The 22,599-nt window shown below is 47.6% G+C and overlaps 1 protein-coding gene across 11 annotated transcripts in view; it reads right to left on the bottom strand.

Moving 5' to 3' along the window:
* The window catches only part of CACNA1B (calcium voltage-gated channel subunit alpha1 B), a 325,506-nt gene that overhangs the window by 154,688 nt on the left and 148,219 nt on the right, over positions 1-22,599 (bottom strand). For all 11 annotated transcript variants that reach the window (XM_083485649.1, XM_083485651.1, XM_083485652.1 and 8 more), the window contains exon 8: positions 9,193-9,308. In XM_083485649.1, the coding sequence (XP_083341775.1) occupies positions 9,193-9,308 (116 nt within the window). The remainder of the gene's footprint in view (positions 1-9,192; positions 9,309-22,599) is intronic.

Here is a 22,599-nt window from a genome sequence, read left to right as displayed (position 1 = left end):
CAGGGATTATAGGAGCCGCAGTCCAGTAACATGTGATGCTCCTTGGCTTCCCCATGCCTGTCGAATGAGTGGCATCATTTCTGTTTTCAGTGTGCCCAACAAGATCCATATGAGATACCCACAACTAAACTCTGGTGGCAACAGCCCTCTCCCCAGTGGCGCAGTGTGGGAGGCAGACAAGTGGTTGCCCCAGATGCAAAATTACTAGAGGCGTAAAATTTCAACACCTGGTGCTGCCTCATTATAGCTGCGCACTTGTGTTACTGGGCTCCATTGAAAATGGCATCTCCATGAGAACCAGGAAGTGACCTCTCCAGACAATGGAACAACTCTTTTTTGATTATTTCTGTGGCTGTGATCTCATGGGTGACGCAGACGCTGTTAGGCAGATGAATGCATGTGCGTACTCTGTTCATTTCCTTCTCTCCCACCTAGCCCCTCCATGTGGCCCCAGGTGCTGGCAACCCAGACTACATCACTGCCTGTCCCCACCCGTGATTCCTAGAACCTGGTCACCAGATGCATAGTGTCGCCGACTGTGAATAGCCATCATGCCTACTAGCTATTGATAGTCTAACCCTCTATCAATTTGTTCAATCCTATTTTGAAGCCACCCAGTTGGTGTTGCCTTCCCACATCATCAAGTGCTACTGCTAGAGGTACACAGTGACTTCTGAACATCACCCCCTTTTGCCCTGAGCTCTGATTAATGCAAGATTGTGGGTTTCTCTCAGGTCATAACTATGCTTAGTCTGTACTTCTAAGGCTTGTGTCCTTTTTCTAGGAAGGAAGGATGTCGAGATTTCATCTCATTTGTTTGCATCTTTAAATTCTTAGAGATTGACTCAGCAGCAACATTTTAGATTAAATGTTGGGAACAAAGGACACTGAATGCCTGGGGAAAGATTGGACTAGTGGATTTCTCTCCAGACAAAACAACAGCAGTGTCATTAAAAAAGCGGGGGGCATATGTGTCAAACGAAAAAGCTAAAATATAGCCAATGATTATTATTTTCTAAATCCATAGTAAATCTGGCGGTGGGGAGTGTAACAGAGCACAGACTGTCCTGCCTTACAGAGCAGAAGGTTCTCTTTGAAGAGAAGGGTTGATACAGGCCAGTCTTCTGTTTGAAAGAGTCCTCTGTTTGAATGTCCAAGTGCAATTTAAAGATAAAGAACCCTAAGACTGAAGACCAGGGCTGCATTCACACAGAAGCTTATTCCATTTCCCCGACATTTCCCTAGCTGTTAATATCCACATTATATTTGAGCTCTCAGATGACATAAAAGCCACTTCTGGAAAATTAATTCAATATAGTGTCTGTTGAGCACTCATTTCTGTGTCATCCGATTCCAGAATAAAAATCCATTTAGAGCCTCCTTAATCTGGAAAATCACGTCAAGTGATGAAATTTGGGGTGGTATACTGGCATACGGAACTTTCCTGCTGTTTTCATGGGGAAATCATGGGGCAACAGAAGCATGCATGTGCAGAAAGAGGTGGAGTAGAGCCTATGTCTGATTATGTTCGTTGCTGTGTCACACCACGTCCACCTGCCAGAGAAGATATGTTGGGAAAACCGGTTGCTTGGAGTCGCAGGTGGACAGAGTTCCATTGTGCTCAGGTTCTGCTTGATGGGCTTCCCATCAGGGCACCTAGGTAGTCACTTTGAGAAGAGAATGCTATACGGGCCTTTGGCCTGGTGTCGCTGGGCTCTTCTGATGTTTTTCTGTTCATGGGCTTGGAAGTTGCCCATCAGCTCTGAGCACCTGCATAGTAGCCGGAGCAGGCACCCAGGTCACACAGTCACATACGTCAGCATTATGGTGATTTATGTTGTATTCTGACATTTATATTAATGAGCACTCACACTTTACATTGTGGGTGCCCTTTGTGGGTTTGCGAATGATGCTACAGTTCCCAGGGAGCTTACTGGCAAACAGCGGCTGGCTTGCCTCTCCATGTTAATTTTTGGAGGATCATGCCCAGCCTCAGTAATCAAGTTTCTTGCTGGGAGGTGGAGCCAGCCCCATTTATTAATAGGGGGTGGAGCCGACAATAGCCAGGCAGTCAGGTCTGGAGATTCACCCTCCCTACCCTCCCTTTGTTTAATGTTTCTTCTTTGCAGGTTAACTTGTCCTTCCTGTTTAGCGGGTGCTGCTACGGTCTTTGACTGGTTGCTGTTGAAGGACCGGGAAGAAATTTTCCTGCATTGGCAGGTTTTGTCTTCCTCATAGCAATTTGCCACAACTTTGGCAGTTATGGCCTCGGGTGGAATCCTTTAGTCTTTTCTTCCGTATATGGGGGGGGGGGCGTGAAGTGGTGATTCACCCCCTGCAGCAGCGATTCCAGGGTCCCCCTCTTAAAGGGGTTATATATATGGGTGTCACTGGTCATACACTGAAAAGTCATCAGTGAACTACCCTGCATGCACAGAGCACTTATGTCGCACAGAGCACCCCCATATCCCATTTAACCTGATGAGCCCCAGTTCCCCCTGGCTGGGAGGCTGGGAGGCATACAAGCCAAGGTCTTCCTACATTTGGAAGTTTAATAAAGTTGTGGCCTAATTTTAATTCCATATAACGTTGTCAGAGTCTTTATTCCTTCCTTATGATCCGTGGGGGCTGGAGCTGTCACCACCTGGTCATGCAGAAGTAATTATTTATAATATTGTACATTGATGTAAATCCAAGGCTTTTCTTTGATGCGTTTCTTCTTTTCCCCGATGTGGCCTAAACAATTACTCTAGCTAATTAAGTATTCCGTATGCCTATCCATTTATCTCTGGCTTGTTTTGGCCAAGTACCCCACATGAAGCATAGCCACTGCTCCACACAGCCTTCAAGGTGAATTCAGCAGCTGTTCGAACCCGACAAGAAAAGTTAAGTGAGACGTGTCATAGGCCACCAATTCTGGGAGAAAGGGAATTGCCTTAATTATTATTGTTGTTGTTGTTCTTACCACCATCAATGCACCCTCAGTACTGAAAGCATGTGCCAAAGGAAGAGACTCGGTAAGGAATTAGAACACAAGCAATTCAACTCAGTTTGAACTATAAACCTTTTAGGTCTCCTGTGAATAATCCCCCCCCTTCAGCTAAATGTCATATGCCCTTGTCTTCAAAACATCATTGGAACAGGTGGTGGTGGTGGTGAGGAATTTCTAGACAAGAGGGATGCTCTGAAATTCATCACAACAGTTTGGGGTTTATTAAAGGCAGGTTGTAGGGGAAGTAAGTTTGTTTTCTATAGATTAAGACAACGTGCCCTGGGGATTATTTGTAATTCTTATGATAGCACGGTTATAATCCTGTTCTTTCATCTTCCACCACCTGCCACCCTACTGAAGATGGGAAGAGGCAGCTGACACTTCTTCCCAGAATGTTACAGATTTGCTTCATTTCTATCTCTCTTCCATTGTAGAACCTAAGATGACATCTCATTGATGGGACCCTGTGCCATTTGGCTCAGTATTCTGCCTTACCATGAACTGCCTGGTGAGACAAAAATCAGGTGATTCAGTTAACCTGTTCCTGGTTGGTTTAGGACTTTATACACTAAGAGTAAGGGATGCAGGTGGCACTGTGGGTTAAACCACAGAGCCTAGAGCATGCCAACCAGAAGGTTGGCGGTTTGAATCCCCGCGATAGGGTGAGCTCCCGTTGCTCGGTCCCTGCTCCTGCCAACCTAGCAGTTCAAAAGCACGAAGTACAAGTAGATAAATAGGTACCACTCCGGCGGGAAGGTAAACAGCGTTTCTGTGTGCTGCTCTGGTTCGCCAGAAGTGGCTTAGTCATGCTGGCCACATGACCCGGAAGCTGTACACCGGCTCCCTCGGCCAGTAAAGCAAGATGAGTGCCGCAACCCCAGAATCAATCGCAACTGGACCTAATGGTCAGGGGTCCCTTTACCTTTACCTTTACACTAAGAGTAATAAACTGGCAGGGTGCCATGAGCTGTTGCATCCTTTTCACACTGCCCCCTAGCTGGCATGTGCCCTGCCAGCCCTGCACCACTTTTGTGAGTGTTGGGCTTGCAGCACATTATGAGTTATTGCATCCTTCTCACAGTGTCCTCCAGCTGGAAGATAGGTGAGGAGGACCAAACAGGGCAGGGTGCCCATGCCCTGTTGCATGGCCGCCCTCTAGTTGGGTGACGGCTTGAGAAGAACGTAACAGGCATGCTCATTGCCAACTCCACACCACTTTTGCAAGACTCGCAAAGCAGTGCTGGGTGTACAGGATGCCATGGATGTGCCCCTCAAAACAGCATGACGTTGGCCACCTTTGCCAGCTGGGCTTCCCACTGAGGAGGCAGTGCATTAAGACCCTGCTTAACTCCAGTGAGTGGGGGGGGTACTCCAGTGTCATGCCCTGCCCCCACGGCACCCTGCACACACTCTGGCACAAGTGCACCTGCCCTGGGTGCCAGCAAGGAACGCTCTGACACTAGATGCCATTGCCTGCTTGCTCATTGTCTCTTTCCCTGGCAAGCAAGGGGCAGTGTTGATTAGGAAGAAAAAAAGCAGCAGCTGGTGATAATGCCTGTGTCAAATCAATGGTTGGGGAGTTCCAAAGTGTAGGACCCGAAGGACTGACCCAGTACAGGTGCAGGATGAATATTAGGCAGTACTTGTCAGAGTGCCAGTACCGCAACAAACTCCCAAACCCAAAGGCCCTTTTTTTTTTTTTGTCCTTTCCCATCAAATATAAAAAGGAAAGCCATTATCAGGATCAGGGGAAGTGTTTGGCCCACTCTAAGTCCAATTTAATGGAAGCCACACTTCAAAAACTATTGGGTCTGTGTGGAGGACAGCAAGGAACCATCCCACGGCTCCCTGGACTGCCCTTGTATGGATGCAGGACCAGAGAATCATTCAGCAGGGCTTGTTGATGGAGAGTATCTGGGAAGATGAGCCAGATGTGAAACAGCTGAGAAGAAGATACAGATATTGACCATGAGGAATCAGAGTTCCATAAGTGCAACAGAACGTTTCCTCTCCCCCTCCTCTGGTGCACTCTACCCAAATTTAGTGAGGGTTCCATATACATCCGCCAACCCTCCAGAGCAGATTTGGGATGGGGGAAGGGGAGGGGAGAAGGAGGTTCTGTTGTGCTCATGGAACTGTCAGCTGCATGGTCATTTACTTCTATTATCATTATTGTTATTTAAATAATAATAATAATAATAATAATAATAATAATAATAATAATTCTGTTGTTGCTGTTGTATTTATATCCCACCTTTCCTTTAAGGCGCTCAAGGTGGAACATGTGGTTCTCCTCCCTCTCCATCTTATCCTCACAACAATCCTGAGAGGTAGGTTAGGCTGAGAGGTAGTGACTGGCCCAAGGTCACCCGGTGAGCTTCATGACCAAGTGAGGATTTGGACCCTGGTGTCCCAGGTACCTAGTCTAGCACTCGAATCACTACACCATACTAACTGGAGTCAACTATTTAACTTCAGGATACAAGACTCCAGGACTGGAGTCATCAACTCTTTGGGGCCTGTGAACATTTTTGCAAACCATGAGCACCAGACAATGACCTCAAGCAGTTTCGCTGGCTACAAAGGAATGTTTCTTTTTAAGTCTAATTTCAAGCAGGGAGGTGGCACATTTGCAGCAGGGAAGGCCCCCTTGGATGCATGTGTGGGTAAAACGTTGATGATGCCATAGGGAGCTGACCCCATTTTCTTTTTCACTGTGCACAGTGTCAGTATTAGCAGTTCCCCTCACTATTAACACTGATGTGGCTCCCTCTTTAGATGGGCTTCAGGGCAATCCTCCCCCACCCAGTAAAATACAATAAAAATTCCTGACTGACCTAGCGAGGCAAGCTGTAATAATAAATAATAAATAAATTTTTATTTATACCCCACCCTCCCCGGGCAGAGCTGGGCTCAGGGCAGCTAACACCAGTAAAATTACAATAAAAACATAAGGGGGCAATTTAAAATACAGGTTAAAATACAATTTAAAGTGCAGCCCCGTTTTAATAGTAGCACATAGATCAAAACCATAAGGGGAGGGAAACATAAGGGTCAGACTGAGTCCAAACCAAAGGCCAGGCAGACCAGCTCTGTCTTGCAGGCCCTGCAGAAAGATGGCAAGTCCCGCAGGGCCCTAGTCTCTTGTGACAGAGCGTTCCACCAAGTCGGGGCCAGTACTGAAAAGGCCCTGCCCCTAGTTGAGACTAGTGTGTGCATCTTAGCGACAGTGTCTATGTTCTGCTTTCACTGTCAGAGGCAGTATGCCTCTAACTACCAGTAACCCACCTTGCAGCCTGGCTGATCTAAGGACAAACCCAACCCAACCAAGACTAAAAATTACATTGCAATAAAAAAACACACACACAAAAATCTCACCCCAAACAGAAACCCCTCAAACACTGCCATATAAATTATAAAGCACTTGCGGTAGTGGCTATTACTCTGAGCTGGAAACAGAGCCAGAGCTATCAACAAACCAAAGGTACATTTTATGAATGGTGAATATAAAATGAATGGCTCTTTTTCCTGAATGCCGGGAAACTGTAGAGTTGTCATGCAGAGATAAACTGAGGCTTGCTAATTATAAGCAGTTCTCATTGAGCAACAGCAATCAGGAAGGCTGTCCTAAGCTGCCCATTTCCAAGGACCACTTAAGATATAAACTGACATTTGCTACAATAGCCCAACCATTCCATATGCACCCCTCCACCTGCTTTTGATCTGAATGGAGCCAGACAGTCCCTTATATGCAAATATACAGACACAACAATGGAAAGAAAGGGCAGAACTAATTGGGTTGTACAGCAGGGTTGGGTGATCTTATTCAGCCTGTGGGCCTTATACTATTATGGGAAGCCTACTGGGAGCCACGTAGTAGTATTGGGTGGAGCTAGAAGCAAAAGGGGGTGGAGTAACAAATGTTAATTTACCTCTTTCTCTCCTCCATCCAGACAGGCAAGAGGTATTATCAGTGTCCAAGGCCATGTTCTAGCTAGACAGAAACACTCAAGGAGGTGGTAAAGTAAGGCTGATGAGGGGCATGCCCTGGGAAGAAGGAGTGTGGATGTCATGGACTGGTTGAAAACAGGGGAATGGTGGGAGGAACCAGCTGATGAACCCCCAAGGGAAGAAGGCTCAGAGCTCAGGGAGTGGTGGTGGGGAAATATGAGTGGTCAGAGGGAGAAGAAGGAGAAGACTAGGAGGAGGAGGTATCAGAAGTTGAAGAGGTAACAGGGCTTAGTGAGCTGGGAGAGTCAGTGGCAGAGAGTCCAGAATCAGAAGCAGGAGGATGGGATGAGGGGGACCAAGAGGCAGAGATGAATCAGACTGGTGGAGAGTCACAGGTGTCTTCCCCCTCCTGTGGTGACAAGCCACCCAGAACCTTTGTCACCCAGAACCAGAAGAGACATGGAAAGGGTGGAGGAGAGGTTGGCTTCACACAAGTGCAGTGTCATGGATGGGCTGGATGCAGGGGAGTGGAAGGAGGCAGCAGCTGGGGAACCCAGGGGATTGGTGGTGGGATGACAATGTGTGGTCAGAGGGAGAAGAGGAGCAGACTGGGAACAGATGTCAGAAGCAGAAAGAGGATGAGGCAGAGAACGGTCCAGACTCAGAGGAAGGGAGGAGGGGGACCAGGAAACAGAGATGAGGCAGGCTGCTGAAGAATCCAGGGAGTCTCCTCCTGCTGCTGTGACCAGCTCCCCTCCCCCCTGGTCTCCCAGAACATGCAGAGAAATGAAGAGGGCGGAAGAACAAGAGACAACATGACAGAGTCTTAGGCTGCTGGGGAAGGAACCGGGGGGTGGTCCTTAGAGAGTGGGAGGTGTGGACCTTCAGTTCTCACAACTGCCTCATTGGGGCAAGATCAACTGGGAAGAGTTGCTGTGAGTTGTGTGGAGCAAACAAAAGGCTGACTGCTCTCAACAAGGCCAGCCCACTTCCCAGAAACCTCTGCTCCTGCCTCATCATGTGACAAGAGATATTATCCAACCCAGTGGCTGCATGACACCAGAAATAAATTGAGATTTCCATGATAGTCATGAGGCAGCTGGAAAACCAGCAATACCAACCAACCATGCCTTTTTTTGTTTGTGACAGGGGCGGAAAGCCCTGTCTCCCAGGCAAGAAGGTGAGGGTGCTGGATTCAATGGCTCCATCCAAGGAGAGCCTCAGCAAGCTACCATAGTGAGCTGTGGAACGAGGCACCCCCCCCCCCCAAAAAAAAGATCCTGATTTATGTTGCAGGAGAAAATCATCTGTTTGGAAAGAATGAAAGACGCTAATTTCTGCTTTGCTTGAACGGTGAAAGGCAAGGGGTAGGGAATATTTTAAGTCATGTTTTTTCCCTGGGATCTGTGTTATCTACCCTCCCCTAAAGCAATGGAATGTAAAGTCTTCAGGAAGAGTGGACTTTAAAGATACCTCTTTGCGATGGATTTATTTTATAACTGAGGACTTTGCCTGAAAGGTGACAGACAGTAGCAACCTTGAGGGACTTTTGTGGGATTTTGACCACCCTTGGAACTTTGTATTGTGAAATAAAAATAGTAAAGGGGGGAAAATATATGTAGCAACTGGGTGGACTGTCTGTTACACACTCTGAAGAGAGTAAACTGTGGAGTTGGAGGTAATGGAACTGAGCATCAGCAGGATGGACTGCAGGGAGATTTATTAGTTTAGGGGGGAGGATGGAGAGGAGATATAGATTTTGTTGAGATTACATCACCCTACCCCCCTTTGAAGCGTGAAGCTGGAAATAAGAACAGTGAAAGGGACAGGATGGACCACAGCGTGTAACATATTGATGGCTTCTGAGACTTTCAGACAGAGAAGAGAGATATGGATTATGTTTATTTATTAATAGGGAGAAGGGATGAAAGCTGGAAAAGTTGTTTTATTGGGAGCAACAAAGGAGGGAGGAAAATAGAGGGAACATCGATGGGGGAGCTGAAGTCAACTTTTAAATTTGTATTAATTTGGGCTCGCTGGGTCAGATCGAGTTCTGAATTAGTGCACATCATCTAATTCACTGATAAATGTGACTTTGTTCATTTTATGATGTGGTTTGTCAGTTTCCTTTATAAGCTGCACTTCAGGGGATTTTTAGGGGAAAGGACCCACAGCATAGATGGGGAGGGTTGCTTTTATTTATTTTCCCACTCCCAACACAAAACAGCCAGAGACCCTTGATTCCTTACCTGCCTTAAAGATCCACTCCAAATAGCCATTGAGTTCTCTTTCAATCTGCTGCTGTCTCCGGAGCTTCAGGAAGGCCCTCCTGTTCTCAACTCTCTCTCGTTCTTTGGCAAACTCACTGCAGGGAAGGAAATGGACAAAACAATACAACTCTTGCCCATCTTTGAGTTTCCAGGGGACTATTCCAAGAGCTAGGCTCTGGATGGGGAGAGGCTATCAGCAGCACATCAGCCTAGTGCTTAAAAGCTTGCATTAGATGCCCATATATTACTGAGCAAAGTTCAAGGTTCTTGCATAAATTTATAAAGTCCACAATGACTTGAGTCTAGGATACTTCAAGGACTGCTTGATATCCCAACCCAAACACAGAGAATGCATGGAAAGCCTCCGTCGCTACCCCCCCCCCCCCAGGGCTCAGACACATGGCTGGCATGCACCAGCTGCCATGCACTTAGTCTCATGGGTCTAACTCTGTGGAAATGGAGCCAGCATGGTTCTATGGTTCTTCCTCCACTCTCAAAGGCGGTATGCCTCTGATTGCCAATTGCGGGAACTGCAAGCGGGGAGAGCACTGTTGCACTCAGGTTCTGCTTAAGAGTTTCCCAGAGGCATCTGGCTGGCCACTGCAAGAACAGGATGTTGGAGTAGATAGGCCTTTGGCCTGATTCAGCGGCTGTGGGTGGCGCTGTGGGTTAAACCACAGAGCCTAGGACTTGCCGATCAGAAGGTTGGTGGTTCGAATGCCCGCGACGGGGTGAGCTCCTGTTGCTCGGTCCCTGCTCCTGCCAACCTAGCATTTCGAAAACACGTCAAAGTGCAAGTAGATAAATAGGTACCACTCCGGCGGGAAGGTAAACGGCATTTTCGTGCCCTGCTCTGGTTCGCCAGAAGTGACTTAGTCATGCTGGCCACATGACCCAGAAGCTGTATGCCGGCTCCCTCGGCCTTTAGAGCAAGATGAGCGCCACGCAACCCCAGACTCGTCCACGACTGGACCTAGCAGTCAGGGGTCCCTTTACCCTTTACTTATATTTTTAGCTGGAGGCTACAATGCAGAAGAGGCAGAAGGATCCCTGCTCACATATTTCCCATGTTGCATCCAGTCTGGCCAGATCCTACTCACAGGGTAGTGCAATTGCTACACCACACATTCTGGAGGAAACTGCTTTCCAAATACCCACCCTAAAATCATTAGCCCCTTTTTTGCAGAGGCCAGTTGACAACTACTCTTAACTGTCAGTCTTGCGGCTCCTGTCCTGAGCCTATGATCCAAACACGTATACATGCATCCATTGTATGTGTGCAGGTAGGGGGGGGTGTTAATCATGGTCTTCCTTGTTCCTGTCAAAACTGTCACTTCCATTTAGCCTGGAGGGTTTGCACCCAAGCAGCTCCAAAGTATTCCAAGCGACCCCACGGCACTCTGTTAATGGAAACCAGCACTTCCTGGCCCCATGTTTACCTGTCTCCCACCTCCCCTTTCCTTTAACCCCTGGCCCTCGGCTCAGGGTACAAGGCAGCATTGCCTCTTGAGCATTAAACACCCAACTTGGCATTCAGCAAGCATTTCTTTCTCTCATTCTCACTCTCTTAAAATGAATGCCCTCCCTTCTGGTTCAGTGCTTCAGATGGTGGCTCCATCACTCAGCTTTGATTTTCCGTTGAGAAGAGGAAAGGGATCTGACAGCTAGGAAGGAGCAAATGCCTGCATACTGAATTTGCCTGGTTAAGAGGGAGATGTCTTTCTTGTGCCAGTGACCTGCATTACCTGCTATAAATCAGGTGACGGGGACAGGACTGTGGCAGGTAGACAGGGAAAGGTCAATAGATGCATCTACACCTCTCCAATAGGAATGGATAGAGCCACTAAAACCACATTATAAGTATTTATTATTACATTTCTATCCAAACTTCCCTCTAAAGAGCTTGAGGTGGTGCATGCAGCTCTACTTCCTCAACATTTTATCCTCACAACAACCTTGTGAGGTAGGTTAGGCCAAGAGTAATTGGCCCAAGGTCACCTAGTGATCTTCATACTGCGAGGAGGGGTGGATTTGAACCCAAGCCTCCCAGGTCCTAGTCCAGCATTCTAACCAGTACGCCAGATTCTTTCATTTATCACCTTTTAGGGCTTGCTGATCAAAAGGTCGGTGGTTTGAATCCCTGCGACGGGGTGAGCTCCTGTTGCTCAGTCCCTGCTCCTGCCAACCTAGCAGTTCAAAAGAACATCAAAGTGCAAGTAGATAAATAGGTACCGCTCTGGCGGGAAGGTAAACAGCATTTCCATGTGCTGCTCTGGTTCGCCAGAAGTGGCTTAGTCACGCTGGCCACATGACCCAGAAGCTGTACACTGGCTCCCTCGGCCAATAAAGCGAGATGGGCGCCGCAACCCCAGAGTCGTCCTCGACTGGACCTAATGGTCAGGGGTCCCTTTACAATTACCTTTTACATATATCTCAAAGCAATATACAAACTTACCATAAAAATGGCTTAAACTGGTTTTCAAAAACAGTACTGTTTTCAGAAGGGATGGGAGTAATTCAGTCCTGTCCCATTTCCAGGAAGGTTTGTTAATAGAAATCCAGAAACATTTAAAAGTACTTAAGATGTGTTTCAAGAGTGGAACCCTGCCTCTGTTACCCACCCCCCTCCCCCCCAAAAATTGTTTCCCCTAAGGTTGGATGGTCATCTGTCAGAGATCCTTTAGCTGTGATTCCTGCACAGAATGGGGCTGGACTAGATGACGCCTGGGGTTCCTTCCAACTCTACAGTTCTATGATTCTATGACTCATTAGGAAAGAAATTGAAAATAAAACTGCCGCTATCATAATGCCATTATACAAATCTATGGTGCAACCACATTTGGAATACTGTGTAGAGTACTGGTCACCTTGCATCAAAAAGGATATTGTACAGCTGGAAAAAGTTCAGAAAAGGGTAGCATGAAGGGGACAGTGTGGCTGCACTATGAGGTTTACAGAAAAGGTGATTAAGATGTAGCATGATACAAGCAGTGGTTTTATTTTCCAGGGGATACTCAAGAGTGCACAGTACCAACATCTCTTTTTGTTGTTGTTAAAAAGTGTGTCACTTACTGTAATAACTCCATGATGAGAAACAGCACATACCGTATTTTTTTGCTCTATAAGACTAACTTTTTCCCTTCTAAAAAGTAAGGGGAAATGTGTGTGCGTCTTATGGAGCGAATGCAGGCTGCGCAGCTATCCCAGAAGCCAGAACAGGAAGAGGGATTGCTGCTTTCACTGCGCAGCAATCCCTCTTGCTGTTCTGGCTTCTGAGATTCAGAATATTTTTTTGCTTGTTTTCCTCCTTCAAAAACTAGGTGCGTCTTGTGGTCTGGTGCGTCTTATAGAGCAAAAAATACGACATTCTTCTGGGGGGGAGGGGAGCACTGGATACAATGTATAAACTTATGCATGACATGGAGAAATCACACAGCGAAAAAGTCCCCCCCCCCTCTCATTAACGCTAGAACTTGTGGACACCCGATGAAGTTGAATGTTGGAAGATTCGGGAGAGATCAAAGATTGTCCTTCTTCACACAGAGCATAGTTAACCTACGAAATCCACTCCCACGGGAAGCAGTGATGGCCACAAAGTGGGGTGGCTTTAAAAGAGGCTTAGACAAATGCATGGAGGAGAGGGATACCATTAAAAGCCAAGATCCCTCTGTGAAACATGGCTGGTGTAACTGGGGCCAGGGCTGAGTGAGGTGTCTCTAAGGCCCGTCACTACATTGTTAGGTGGCTTTAAAAAAATGAAATACTTTGGCTGACTTTCTTTTTTCCATTGATTTCTGATGCAGGTGGTTATTTTCTTTAATGTCCATTTTCTTATCTTCCAACTGGGGCTAGAGAGGTGGACCGCAATATATTTTAATACCGTCATACCTCTTGTTACGTTTGCTTCAGATTAAATCTTTTCAGGTTGCATCCTGTGGCGACCCAGAAGTACCAGAAAGGGTTACTTCTGGGTTTCGCTGTTCGTGCATGTGCAGAAACTAAAAATGATGTCATGCGTATGCGCAGAAGCGACGAATCGCGACCCGTGCACGCGCAGACGCAGGTTGCATTCTGCTCATGTTGCAAACGGGGCTCCGGAATGGATCCCGTTCGCAAGCAGAGGTACCACTGTATTGTGTGACATTTTGATTTGTTAGTTGCCTTGGGTTTCTTTTGAAAATTTAAGCTTTTAATAAGCAGCAAGCTTGGGGGCTCAAGGGAAGCACAGGCCAAAACAAATCCATTTCAGGTTGGCCTAGACTCTAGAGGGACTTGGGCCCAATATAAAATGGATTCTGGAAGGCAGGCTTGTAGAGTGTGGCGTCCAAATGTCCCTCATTTTCAGAGTAGGCCACATTCCTGAGAATGCCCATAGATTCCAAGCCAGAAAGTGTTGCCAAGTAAATACTTTGCTGCCTATTGCCAAGCAAATATTCCAAAGGGAAGATAGTGGGGAACAGAGAAGTAGACGCACACAGGAAGGCAGGTCGTCAGGCAGCTAGGCAGGCCCCAGGTATGATCCAAGGGGTCAAACTTGAAGTATGTTTTGTGGGATGAAAGCAGATGACTAAGTCGTCATGCCCTGCCCTCTAACAGCAAACTCAGGCAGTGAGTGCCCAAGTTGGGCCACTGTGAGAGAGGTACCACCATGCACAGAGTAACATAAGAAAGTGCCTTATTCTGAACTAGACCATTGGGTCCTTCTGATTCAGTACAGTTGTACCTCATTCTGCAGCCAGGATCCGTTTCAGAGCCCCAGCTGCTATCCGAAAAGGATGCAGGGCAAAGTGCTGCGTCTGTGCACACATGCAGAGCGGTTTGCACTTCTGTGCATGTGTGAAGCGCAGTGTAGCACTTCTGTGCATGCGCCAAACCTGGAAGTAACCTGTTCCGGTACTTCCGGGTTTGCCGCGGATATTCGCTGGAGGGGACGCTAGACAAGGCGAACGTTCGCAGAGGCATTACTGTACTGTCAACACTGACTGCAGTGGCTCTCCAGTGATTCAGGCAGGGGGTGATTCCAGCCCTATGTGAAGATGCCAGGGACAGAAACTGGGGCCTTCTGCATGCAAAGCAGATGTTCTGCCATTGAGCTGCAACCATTTCCTAAATGCCAAGGAGGCCCAGCATTTGCAGAAGCACAATTTTAAAATAATCACTATAGGGGATGAAAGCTTGAAAGGAAACCTCATAAAATAACCCTCCAATAAAAAAAATAAGGAGGAGAAAATGTTATGAAACGTTGAGTATCAGTTGGAAAAGAAAAATGGGAAAGCGTGGGGGTGTGGAATGGAGTATCCAAGAAGAGGGAATGGGTGACTAGAACCCTGTCAGGTGTTGGGGAGAGTGCTATATTTTGTAACAGGGCTCACTTGTGGGTCTTTCGGTCGTGGCTGCTACCCACTGGACTGGTAGGGCAAGGAGCCCAAAATTAGGCGACACCAGAGCCAGTGACAGATGCAACAAATTCCAGTTTTGTCCTCCATCGTCCTCCCTGATGAGTTCCAAAGGGGCAATGCTGAGACTAAAGAGGAAGAAGCTGACAGGCAGAGTTACACTCTGGACTGGTTGTAAATGAGAAGGCAGACAGGTGGGGGGTGGCTGAAGGCACCCAGGGACTGATACAGGAGTGCCCTTTTTGCCCTAATGGAGCAGCCTCCGCTGGCATCTTTCCTTGCCAAACTGTTACTTGACCTGTGAATTGGCCCCAAAGGGAGAAGAGTACAAGGTGTCCCTGCCAGTAGCACAAATCCAGCAAGACTCATTTGCCAGATCTCTCACACACACATCCCGCACTCCCGCCCCTTGCTCATTCAGAACTGGCAAATGAAGCAGGTGTTGAGCTGAAATAAATTCTCCAGGTGGGGACACTAAAGCAGGCCAAAAGAGATGGATGAGTTTTGCAAGAAGCTAAATTTGGAACCTATTGTTGCTGCCTGTAGAACGGTGTCCAAGAAGAGAGACATAGCTCTACTCTGCTGATATATGTTAATGACACAACATCTCCCAATGGCACAGAGACAAGCATGGCAGGGCAAAAGGGGGGGGTGAAATAAGGCAGGGGCACTAGATAAAACACAAAGGGCTTAGAGCCCCAAATGGGGGTGCAGAGCCGGTGGTGGAGGAAATTCCCAACCCCCCTAACATTCCTCAGATGAAATAGGGACATTGCTCACTCTCCCCACAACTGACCCTCCTCAACCTACCATTTTTGCGTGTGTCCTCCTATCTGAAGAAGGGCGATTGTCACCACGGCTACACCAATGGGACACAGCACACACACACACGCTCCATCGTCCTGAGAAACCCCTTAATCCCAGTTTTGTTTTGTTTTATTCTTTGAGAGATTTACAAAAAGAAAAACACACAGGAATAAATAAATTCTAGAAAGGGGCAAGATTAAACGTGGATGCACAAAGCATTTTTTTAAAATATAAAAACAACCAAGACTTCTTTGTGCTCCACTCCACTCCCCCTTTCTTCCTGACCAAGGCTGCCCTGCCCTCTGCCAGTCCATCAGAGCCAGTATGTCATGTGGGACTGAGCAGCCTTTCCTCCTCTTCACCCACTCTCCAGCAACCACTGCAAGCTGCCAAAGGGAAGAGGCCAGCAGTGGTGGCCATGGAAGTGCTGGCTCATTCTCCTCCCCAAACCATAGCTGTCAACTTACAGATTTGAAAATAAGGGATCAGCAGCCAAAATAAGGGATTTTCCGAACACAGGTATGTTCAACTTCTGAGCCCCTCCCAGCCAAAGGCAGAAAGCCCAGCCAGCAGTCATACGAAGCCTCAAGCGGTATCTCCCACAGCGCAGCAACCTGGCAAAGGGGATGCAGCCAGAAAAAACCACTGTCACCTCTCTGCTGGGAAGCGCTGAGCAAAGGTGAGTCCCCAGGCAACGTGGCCGATCTGATCAGTCATTCTTAGACTCCTTATTGGGTGAGCAACGCAGCCAAGCAACACAGTTGGAGCACAGGAAGGGAGGGAGAGGAGCTGCTTCCTTTGAAACCCAGGAAATTTAAGGGACATCATCAGTAAGGGAGAGCAGCGGGACACGGCGCTGGGATAAGAGAGTTCCTCGCCAAATAAAGGACGGTTGACAGCTATGCCCCAAAGTCAGGAGCAATTGCACTGACGTGGGGGGGAATGGGGGCATGCCCAGATCAAATCAGAAGTCAGGATTACTTTCATAATTCCAGGACTGTCCCTGGAGACTTGGAGGGTATGAACTCTGGTGGAGGAAGAGGAGTGCGGGGGGAGGGCACTGCCCCCGGCAGCACGATACTGGTAGGGTGCCATCACAGCTGCTCCCCCTGCCTGTGCAGGGTACCACCCCTGGAACACACGCCAGCCTCACCCCTCCTGCTCTCCACCCCCCTGGTGCCGAAGCATGAAGCTCCACCACTGTGTATGAAATTCATTGGGTTCTGAATTGTTCTGAATTGTACTTCCAAACTGAAACACAACCAACCTTTCAAAATTATCACTCTGCTCTGAATTTTGCAATGCAGTTCTCCAAAATAAACAAGAAATGCCCCCCCCCAAAGGCAGAGGCTTACCTAGGGTCCCTTGAACCCTTGACAAGGAGATGTATCAGTAACCCACCCCCTGAAAAAAACCACTTTACCGCAATAGCGACATTTTACTCCACTGAAGTACTTGAAACTCTGGTATGCCTTGTAGACTTAAACACAGGCTGGGTCCTTTGCTAACTGAACTATTTTGGCATGTGACTTTTTTATTTTTAGAAAGTAAATGTTCCAGTGAGCGTCAGTCCAAAATACTTACAAAGTAACACCCCACCCCCATGTGCCCCAGTCTATATAATGGGCATGTTGTCAATATACATACAAGGCAAGGCTTGTAAAGGATTCTTTGGCAGCGCCAAATAAACCAACCAACCATGTAGTCCTCTGTGGGCCTACTCAGAAAATTGCTCCATGGAATTCAATATGGTTTAGTCTAAGATTAAGTGTATAGGATTGGTGCCTGACTGCATAACCCTATTCAGGCGTAAGTTCTGCTGAGTCAAAGGAGGTCTTACTTCCTAGTACAGCCGTACCTTGATTTTCGAACAGACTAGCTCTCAAACATTTTGGCTCCCAAATATCGCAAACCCAGAAGTGACTGCTCCAGTTTGCAAACGTTTTTTAGGAACCTGAACATCTGACAGGGCTTCCACAGTTTCAGATTGGCTGCAAGAGCTTCCTGCAGCCAATCAGAAGTCACGATTTGGTTTTCAGACCTCCGGAACAGATTCCATTCTACTTCCAAGGTACGGCTGTAAATTGGATTAGGATTGCCACCATATGTTCCAACCTCCAAAAGAGTGAAGCATATTGGTTGGCTCCTCGTGGCTCTGAGCCTTGATTTAAGAAGTCCTGGTTGCATTGTGCACAGGGTTACACTTGCCTATGAAATGATATTTAACAGTAAATGATTGCCGTAATTAGTGATTTAAATGGTCATGTAACAAGTGTGGAGGGGGGAGACCCGCTTCTCTGAGTGAGGAACTGGCAGGACATGTGAAGACATGAGCTCAGGCAAGGGCAACAAATGGAATATGTCCACTTCCAGTTGGCGAGGCACCCCTGGCAGGAAATAATAGCAGGACCCAAGTTATCAGGATCCATTCCTCCTCCTATTCCTCCTGGTTTGGAGAGGAGCACTGTGGGCAGCAATGTACCTTGGTAGGCCACTGCCAGGGTTCCCCTGGCCTGGATGGCCCCAGGCTTCTGCGGGTGCTTGCTTTCTTTCTGCCTGGCCCTGCATTTCTTGTGCTGAGAGCACCAGTATCCTGTGAGTGGGGTGGGCTTTAAGAGAGGGCACCCCACCCAGAGTCAGCCACAATCCTGGTCAGCAGGAGCAGGGGGCGCTCCTGCCTAGCCTCTGCCCTCCCACCTCCTCCTGAGATGCTTGTGGAGACAGAGGAAGTATTTGTTGTTTGGGCTCATTGGTGCCAGCAGCCTTTCCTGACCCATGACTGCTGACCTTTGCCAACTCACTAGCTTTGATTGAAAGGTGGCAGGGACAGGGACAGGGGAGGGGGAGAGCAGTGGCACTTCCAGTTTCCTAGCAGGCGCAGGCTTGTATTTTGAAAGTGCTCCCGCCAGGTCAAAAGGGTTCTTGCAACATCCAAAGGGGGTCTAGTGTCACTTCCTCTCCCTGTCAATCTCCAATGGCGATTTTTGCGCGCACACCTCTGGAATCCTTGGCAGGGTCCAGTTTCACCAGTCTCCAACTACGCCTCTGAATAAAGCATATATTGGCAGCACAGGCTGGTGCTCATTGGGACTAATAGGGTGGAAGGCAGTGGAGGCCAATAGTACGTAGAGTCAGAGCCAATGGCACGCAGAGCCACCTCATCCTCCTTTTATTCCCATCCATCCTCCTGCCCTGCAAGGGAGGAGGGGTCTGACATTCTATGCACAAACCTTTGAACTGGCCATAAGGAGGAAGTTAGGCTTGTGGAGCCAGACTGAGGGCAGACTGGGCTTGGTAGGTGATGTGCCACATATGCCCTAATGGACCACCCTTCATTTTAAATCAGAGGTATATAGTGGTACCTTAGGTTAAAAACTTAATTTGTTCCAGAGGTCCGTTCTTAACCTGAAACTGTTCTTAACCTGAGGCACCACTTTAGCTAATGGGGCCTCCCACTGCTGCTGCCACACGATTTCTGTTCTCATCCTGAAGCAAAGTTCTTAACCCAAGGTTCTATTTCTGGGTTGGCGGAGTCTGTAACCTGAAGCGTCTGTAACCCGAGGTACCACTGTATTTTATTTCAGCAAGCCTACCCAAAGATAATCGTTTAGTCACCCATATTCTTTTAAAAAGTTTTTCTGATTTTATTTTTTAAAAATGTATACATCACTTACCAAAACAAAAGACTGTTAATCCCAAGCAATAAATCAAGTGATATACATTTCCCCCCCCACACACAAATAATTTCCCAAATATAGTGCATTTTTGTATGTTATTTCCACAGACATGTGCATTTATGTGCACGTTTCCCCCTTTGTACACATTTTAGTACCTGCTGCTTGGTTGGAGGGGTGCATTGCAAAAATCAGGGCAGTGATCATTTTTGAAGACTAGCCTGCATTTTAAGAGTGTGTGTGTGTGTGTGTGTGTGTGTGTGTGTGTAATGGTGGCATACCGTGGATTGCCAGTGCCCAGATCAAGGCATGTTTTACAGCCTCTCCTCTAACCTATGGTGCACACACACACAAAGCTGAGGTCGGTAGAAGGACTTTCTGCCGACAGAGACGGAAATCTGTCCACAGTCAACAAAAGCAGCAACACCTGGAGCAGGGCTTGTGACTCCCCACCAGTGGCCAAGTGCCCAGCCAACATCCAGGGATAATCTCCCCACAACTTCTCTGGGGCCATACCTGAGATGCCCACTCTCCCGCCCCTTCTCTCTCTCCCTAATTCCTCACTTCCCAAGTTCCCTGGATCTTCCAGGAGTTGCTATTGGGTGGGGATGGGGACGGTAATGCATATGGCAAGAAGGGCTTGAGTGCAAGAGGAAGCCCATGCTTGTCATGGGAGATGAGCAGGGTGGGAATGGTGCCAGGGGCTGCAATAGTGTGGGGGCTGTGTGCTGACTGTTCCTTTACCTTGTTGACTGTTCTCCCCAGCCTATATAGCACACCCTCTCCCAGGGTTTTAGCTGTCCCTCTGGTCACCAGAGCTCACCAGCAGCAAAATGCAGGTGCCACTGCAAAGTGGCACAGAGCTTGTTGCAGGGCAGCCTGAGGACATAACAGTCATGCATCCTTCCAATCATTCCAAATCAATCAGCATTCCTCTGTCCCACTTGCAAAAAAAGGAAAAAGCCAAAACTGATGGCTCATCCACACCTGCTTGTCCCACACCTAGAAAGCATGGGTACTAGAAGTGTTGTTGTTGTTATTATTATTATTATTATTATTATTATTATTATTATTATTATTAATAATACCCCACCCATCTGGCTGGGTTTCCCCAGCCACTCTGGGTGGCTTACAGCATATATATAAGGTAAAGGGACCCCTGACCATTAGGTCCAGTCGTGGCTGACTCTGGGATTACGGTGTTCATCTCGCTTTATTGGCCGAGGGAGCCGGCGTACAGCTTCCAGGTCATGTGGCCAGCATGACTAAGCCACTTCTGGTGAACCAGAGCAGCGCACGGAAACGCCCTTTACCTTCCCGCCAGAGTGGTACCTATTTATCTACTTGCACTTTGACGTGCTTTCGTTCTGCTAGGTTGGCAGGAGCAGGGACTGAGCAACGGGAGCTCACCCCATCACGGTGATTCGAACCGCCGACCTTCTGATTGGCAAGTCCTAGCTCTGTGGTTTAACCCACAGCGCCACCCACGTCCCATGAATTGGGTAGTTTATCACTAAAATGCAAACCACATTGAATTTCTTCTCTGTCCCCTGCTTTACCCTGCTACCAGATCCTTTTAACTGGAGGTGCCAGGTATGCATGTGTTCGGCCACCGAGTTATAATCATAGGAGCATAAGAAGAGCCCTGCAGGGCAGGGCAGTGGTCCATCTATTTCAAAATTTTGTTTTCAGAGGGCCCAACCAGACGGTCAAGGGGACCCCACAAGCAGGACCTGAACACAACTGCCCTCTACCTTCCTGCCGTTTCCAGCATCTGCTATTCATAAGCATTGCCACCTCTAACAGTGGAGCTAGGGCATAGCTATCAGCATGGCTTTTCTTCAGCCGGAACTCACCTCACTGGACCTCAGTTCTGGCACCTCTCAGTTGGGTACCATTGCCATTCTAAGAGAACAAGAGAGGTGTTCATGCTGAGTTCCGGCACCTCTTTTTCTAGAAAAATAGCACTGGCTATCAGGCTCAATAGCCATTGATAGCCTTATCCTCCCTGATCCTATTTTAAAGCTGTCCAATTTGGTGGCCTTCACTGTCCCTTGTGGGAGCCAATTCCAGAGTTTAATAATGCCATCCCCATTCTTTCTAACACAACACTGACTGGCATTTGCTGCAGGCGACTGTTGGAAGATGCTTGGCATTCTATGGCACACACTGGATTGCTAAGCCATTCTGGCACCCGACAAATGTAGATTAACATGATTTTTTTAAATGCCCCTGATGGTACAACACACACACACACCCAGAATTGGCCTGAGTTAATGCTCCCCTTGCTTCGCTTCAGCTCAAGCATTAACAGTTTGTCACATTCATGAAAAGATAATCCTCCATCTGGGCAGGAAGCAGGGGGAGTATTCATTCTCAGGTTTCAGAGCCATACATTTCATCTTCCCCTAGCATAGCCCATCCTTTGTATTGTGCGATTCCTCCTGGGACTCCAGCGATGAGCAGATGCTTTGCAATTCCAGCTGTTTTGATGCAACTAAAAGGAAATCTGGGCTTTAACTTCCGCCCAATGCACCTGTGCTCTCTTTGCTTGGGAAAACTCAGGGCAAGATTTGGAGGGTATGGGAGGAGAGGAAGAGCTTATTCCAGTTGCATCCATCTGCATAGATCAATGGTGAGCAAATGTTTTCAGCTCAAGGCCCACATCCCCTCATAGGAAAATTTCTGCATGCCAGAGGTGGTCAGGTACAGAGGCAAAAAAATGGGTGGAGAAACAGATGTGACACTGACCTCTGCACAGAAAGGTACAATCCAGCCACACAAAGGTTTCTACACACATGACTCTCTATCCAGGCAAGAAAGAGGCATCATCGCTTGTCAAGGACGCATTTTGGCAAAGTAAAAGCACTTGAGAAGAGTGTGGAACAGGGCTGACGAGAGGTGTGGCCTGAGGAGGGTTTGGTTCTTGCTACTGTGGGTTCAGAAAAGGGTGACCAAAATTGATCAAGGGGCTGGAGAAACTCCCTAATGAGGAAAGGCTGCAGTATTTGGGACTTTTTACTTTAGAGAAAATGTGAGTAAGTGGTGGCATGACAGAAATATATAAAATTATGCATGGCATGGAAAAAATTAATGAGAAAAGTGTTTTGTTTTTTTCCTTCTCTCTCATAACAGTAGAACTCATGGCCACCCATTGATGCTGAATACTGGAAGATTCAGAACATTCAAAGAGTATTTCTTCATGCAGCACATAGTTAAACTGTGGAACTCCCTCCCACCAGAAACAGTAATGGCCACCACTCTGGAAGGCTTAAAAAGAGAATGGGACAAAATCATGGAGAAGGAGGCTATAAACAGCTACTAGCCATGATGGCTGTGCTCTGCCTCAGAGAAATTATGCCTCTGTATACAAGTTTCTGGGAATCACAGGTGGGCAGAGTGCTGTTGTCCTCATGTACAGCTTGTGGGTTTTCCACAGGCATCTGGTTGGCCACCGTGAGAGCAGGATACTGGGGTAAGAAAGGTCAAGTTTGTCTCATATTTCTATG

Source organism: Podarcis liolepis (assembly GCF_965112155.1).
Source record: "Podarcis liolepis genome assembly, chromosome: Z".
NCBI lineage: Eukaryota > Metazoa > Chordata > Lepidosauria > Squamata > Lacertidae > Podarcis > Podarcis liolepis.
This window is presented reverse-complemented; position numbering and strand designations above follow the sequence as displayed.